General features: G+C 32.6%; 1 protein-coding gene across 1 annotated transcript in view; it reads right to left on the bottom strand.

The window, feature by feature from the left end:
• Positions 1-2442: 2442 nt before the first annotated feature.
• LOC113229274 (CUB domain-containing protein 2-like) overlaps positions 2443-6000 on the bottom strand; it is a 148689-nt gene continuing 145131 nt past the window's right edge. The window contains exons 12-13 of the mRNA XM_026462818.1: positions 3444-3634; positions 2443-2689 (exon numbers count right to left, since the gene is read on the bottom strand). Coding sequence (XP_026318603.1) covers positions 2478-2689; positions 3444-3634 — 403 coding nt within the window. The 3' untranslated portion in view covers positions 2443-2477. The remainder of the gene's footprint in view (positions 2690-3443; positions 3635-6000) is intronic.

Genomic DNA, 6000 nt, shown 5'->3' with positions numbered 1-6000 from the left:
CTGAGGACATAGTACTCGTACATACATTTCGTTAATTCTTCTTTACTGTGGATGTCAGATTGACCGTTGTTCGATTTTATATTTCCGCAACGAAATAAGATATATAAATTTTCAAAACACCTTTACATAGGCCTTAGTTTGAATAACGAAATTATTCTCGTAACGTACTTATTCTCTTTTCGCTATATAATCACATCGGACTTTGTTCTTTGGATGAGTCAATTTATGTGAATGTTTAATAAATTTCGTGGTAAACCATATAGCAAACACTCTTACAAATTGGATTCATGTTTTATTTTAGTCTCACCTTTAATTCTAATATCTGTGTGGTCCTCTGTTACCTAATTCGTTTATTGCAATATTGTTGTGTGTATGATACAAGGCCATACATTTTTTATCTATATAATATTCGTTAAAACGAAGCTGTGGATATTAATCATCAATCAGCTATGACTGTGGTACCTATAAAGGGCCCGAAACGTTGGTTTGTTTAAAAAATACAAATATGTTCGATCTTTATAAAAATCATTATAACAAACTAATAGAAAAAATTCACAAAAAAAAATTATGATATTAACGTTAGTAAAACAACATGATTTTCAAAAAACTTAATATTAGAAATACAGTCATATATACGCGATTTAGAACCGCAATAAAATAGTTTCCTTAATTTCTCAATTGTTAAATTTAGCTTCAGCTTCAGCTTCAACTTCAGCAGTTTAAAAAACTAAAACAAAAGTATAACTGAAATAAAAATGTGCAACTAGCAACAGTAATAATTTATTCAGTTTATAGTTTTCTCTGTAATCGTAATAACAGTTTTCTATTATAATATTAAGCTTAACAATTGGAATATTATAAACAAAACCGACGAAAGACACGGCTTTGATGTTCCTGAAACAATAAGGAAAATTAATTATCTTCTTTACATATTCCTGAAATGTGAATTAATCTTAATCCTCTTATATGAGGAATTTGTGAAGGTATTGAATAGCATGGTTATTATAATTACATTTGTATCTTAATTGTAATGGAGAATTTAGAGTAAACTGTAAAGCCGTTAGTCTTCCAGGTTTAAAGTATTTACGATGGCAATTAATAACGTTATCTATGAACTTAAACTACGTGGGAATTTTCTAAATAGTTGTACTAGGTTATTGGTTGTGACTGCCAATTTGTATAGAAATCAGTTATAATTGTTTACTCTATCAATTAGTTGGTTTTAACATAAATAACATGATATATTTATTTACCGCTATGTTTATCCTCCGGCATAGTAATACTATGCATTTCAGACTCCCTCAAGAAGATATAATCAGCTTTAAATCCTGTACCATCAAGTCTATCATTTGACCTAAATGTCATTCTTAAGAAGTTCTTCTCAGATGTAACTTGTAGTTCTTTTATTTGTCCACAATGTCTATGGCTGTCCATGTCTATCATTTGACTTGAAAATTGAACGTAGTCACTTGCTGATACTGCTTCGCAACTAAATAGAAAAAATGGAATTAAAGATTATTTTCTGACTACAAAAATTCATTTTTCCCTAGAAGGACAATGTTGAAAATTAACAATCTTTTTATCTCGTCGTTCATCATTTACCTCATTGTTCTAAACATAAATTCAAAAGTAAAATGAAATAACTACAGCCACTCGATACGAGTCTTATAGTAAATTTGATATCATCAATCTATTTAAACCTTCTGTTACAACAACAAAGTCAAGCATCTTCAACAGGTTACCCGAAACACAACCAGTGACGTTATTTAATTGAGGTCAAAGTTATTTGTTACGATTATATCTTTTTGAGTTTATGATTTTTCTTTTATAACACTCTTTAAATACATTTTATGTCAGTCCTAAATTCGATAAAATTATCGGCTTACGAGTTTTGCGGGTTCACTACAGACTATGAACAAAAATTTTGAAGGAAGACCTCTAAGTTTTAAGCAATGGACATAAAATTGTTAGCGATAGTAAATACGACTTGTATTATAGGTTACAGGTGGTCTACAGCATTGACTCGAGAAAATCGCACCATTGTTAATTTACAATGTAAACCTTTCGGTTCATTCGAAGTCATCAATTGTAGAATGAATGCCCTCTCGTTGCTCTCGTACCCGAGCGAGGTCTAATCTGATCTTCAAATGTTAGTCGGGTACTTACTTGGACGTCAAGCAGGATTAAGATAAGGTGAGAGTGGGTTTACCTATGACAAAGGTAACTCAGTGGAAGTACTTGGAGATTAGATGTTTAGAGTATCAAATACATATTATTACACTTTATAATGAATGTAAATAATTATGAAAGCGTTTTAAGTGAAATTGTAGAAGCTCACGTAGACACTGTACTGTACTGTAGTACTAATAGTAAATAAGACACAACTAAGATATTATGAACTACACTAATGGAAATTTTAAGGTTTAAGTATAAACACTCGGATGTCAGAGTATTGTTTTGAGAACTAAGTTAACTACTTACGGAACCACACCTTCCACGTCGAAGTACGTAAAGTGCAGGTGGACTTTTTCAAATGTATTCCCATAGAAGAAGTAATTACACTCCGTATCCCGAGGATACAAACCAGGATAGTTTGGTGACGTCACCACTCCCCTTCCACTTTCACTGCTATTATATACAAAGGCACATGGAAATTCCAAAAGTTGAGTCCCCGTTGCAATCCCGTAATCTGCAATAAATATTTTTGGTATAATTCTATCAACAACACAAACAGTAAAACAATGAAGCACATCACTCTTCTCTTATTTCAAGAACTAAAACACATTTTTCCTGGTAATGTCAAAATTGGATCACCTGTACTACAGAAATGTACCCAAAAACACTTGATTTTAAATATGTTTGGTATATTATGTTCGTGTCATTCGAAAGAGTGCCACCTAACCTAGTTGTCGTGACAAGAATGGTTATACAAAACTACAAAAAATATATTGATATATTCGGATCATGTAAAGGTACATACAAAATCGATTATATCTCAGTGTGGTTACGCTTTGAAGATAAGCACCTATAACAAATATTGTTTATATCTCATCTCTCTATTCGGAAATCGAAGACGAGTTAAGTGCGCAACAATTTTTACAAAAGACACGAAAACTATTCTCAAATATTTGTTGCGTGTTTCTCGTCTGAACTAATTACGGTCGCCTCTGTAAAATCCTGTCAACCCCCTTTTATCATCAACAGGAACAATGAAACCGCACTGCCTCAATTTGGATTAAATGGTGTCTTGGGTTCACCTTTTAGGTGTAAATTTCAAATAACCATATCATTCCACCCTCTAGTCAACACTTTTACCGTCCAACATTACAAATTCAAAGACAGAATTGCCGAAAAACATTTCGCTCGTACGACAGGATTTCTACTAGATAGAACGTGTTATTTTTTCATTCTATTTTGATTTCACTGAATTCATTTCAACTTACCTTCAACAAAAGAGTAGGATATTTTAAATCCCCTACTATGTCTCGACGAGTATATCCCTCGAAACTCGATCGATAATTTTGGTCCATTCGACATTATTGGCTTTGGTATTTCGTTCCCGCAAAAAGATGCCATTTTCTCTAGTCTCCCGTCTACGTACAAAAATACGTCTAGAGAATCCATACTCTCACAGCTGAAACAATGCGAATTTGATTATTGAATCTAATTTAGGTCGCTTTGAGTTTTTGTTGTTTATCGTTTCTCTTACGTACAAGGTTCTTATTTTTTTACAGACTAAAAATTGCTTTCGCGACGTTATATAATGTAATAATAAATTACAGGAAACTAGAACCATAAGTTAAAAAAAACAAAGGGTCTTTCGCTTAATTTTTTTATGTTACATTTTAATGCTTAATCAGTAAAATACTCCCAAAACTATTTTCTTTTTCATACCGAAACTGCAGCTGAGAAACAACGCCTAATTTGTCAATGTCTTGAAAAACATTGCTTTGCGCTATAAGCGATTGACTAAAAGGTTGTCAAACAAAAAGAAAAAACAGCAATAACAAATCAATTATATACTTCAATCAATTTATCAAGCAAAAAATGCCAAAAATCGTTTGAGAATTTCTACTCGCTTTCTATCAACTAACTAGGAAGTTTAATTAATTGTACATAACTATAAGTTACTCCCCAAGATATCAATCAAATATTTGCCGATATTTTACCATAGATTACCTTTAAACAGCAAATATTAATGAACTGAAATATTTCATTTTATTGAATATCATGTTTTTACAACAATGATATCCACATATTTTTTGTTTAAAATTCTCCACTAGTTTGGCGTTATTATTGATACAAAGGTCAAGCAAACACAAAGGAAAATTTCTTCGACTTGCCAGTCTTGCGAGACTCGCTCTTCCAATAGAGCTACAGAACGAATCAGTACGAATTTCTTTATGTACGTGTTGTCGAAAGGTCTAAACAGGCGTTAAGGCGAGTCAGTAGAGGACAAGCGGGAAAAATTGTTTTCCTAGGTCAAACGGTTTAGGTATTTACTATTAAGTAACGATCTTACAAAAAATAAACGACACACCTAAGGATATTGTCTAAACAATGTGCTAATTTGTTACACGATAAGATGTACTTCTTACATGATAAACGGTGCTTGGATCAAAGGTTCAGATTAAAAAAAAATTAAATAAGTCACCACTAGTTAGTATTCTAGGTCAAAATATTTCCCTGGTTTACGAAACTAGAAATCTAGGTGTTCTGTTAGACAGCGAACTACGTTTCGAAACACACTTAGAGAAAGGAGCTGTTTCTATAGATTGAAAGTCTTGTATAAAATTAGAAACTTATTATCCGAGATCACGGATCACTGTATGTCTTTAATTACGCAGATCTTGTTTATGGCCCTCGACTGTTATACAAAACAAGTCGCTTAATACATCGCGTGCAGAATGCATATTGTAGATTTATTTTTGATGTTCCACCTAAGAGTCGTAATATCTGTAGTTTTTCACCAAAAGCAGTTTGAAGCCGAGGGAAGCTCCGCTGAACTGTTTAATTACACTTAAAGTCGGAGAAAATCATACTACGAAAATTTTCACGAGTTAAATCCATGGTAACGTAGACAACCAATTTCTAAATGACGCCACAATGTAAAAACAAGTTACAATCAGATGAAACAAATTGTATTCTACAGCCAAAGAGTTCTGTTTTCAAATGTTGTAATTACTTTTTAAATATTGTTTATGTACGTGGCCAGTTCCGGAAACTTATAGTGCGCCCTATGCACATCTCGCCTCTTTAATGTTTGATATTGTTATATTAAAAAATCCCGATTATCTTTTTTCAAAATTACAATTTCCCCATTTTTATAAACTACACGACCATAAGCTCAGATCATTACGCGCCCCGCTAAGCGTACGGCGACATTGAACAGCAGCGTTCACCGGCAGTTTTCGCTTCCACACAACAAAGTGTTGGAATCACAGACCACTTCTTTTCTTTCTTCCGTGGTTGGAATAATATACCTTTAAGAGTTCCAAAATCTAAATGCACTTTGAAGGAAAAGGTAAAGGCACTTATTCTAGACTCTCAAAAAAAGGGTATTCCACAGCGCTTTGCTTAGGTTGGCGAATTTTTACATTGTGTAATAGTAACGGGATTTACCTATTTATAATTAAATTTACTCTTATATAATAAATAATCATTTAAAATTTCAATTTACAATTTGGTTATATTTTTAACACAGTTAAATCAAATATAAAAAAAATATAATTCATTATATTTATATTCTCTTGATTTAGTTTCGAAATTATTATTTGTACAACATGTAAATGGCGTCAGCTGACTGGTTATCGTATCCAAGGCATCCTCTAGGTTATAGCTGAAAATCAGCTGTTTGCTCCTGAGTAAACACCGACGCTGAGCTATGGCCTTTTTGCACTGCTACAGCACACATACATAACTGAGTGTTCGGCAGTGCTGCAACTCTGCGGGTTTTTTCTTTTTATTATATTGCATATTTTTCTGTTATGTGTGTGTATT

This window comes from Hyposmocoma kahamanoa, unplaced genomic scaffold (genome assembly GCF_003589595.1).
Source record: "Hyposmocoma kahamanoa isolate Upper Pololo Valley unplaced genomic scaffold, ASM358959v1 296, whole genome shotgun sequence".
NCBI classification, from domain to species: Eukaryota; Metazoa; Arthropoda; class Insecta; order Lepidoptera; family Cosmopterigidae; genus Hyposmocoma; species Hyposmocoma kahamanoa.
Note: the sequence above shows the minus strand (reverse complement) of the source record. Positions and strands in the feature narration are given on the sequence as shown.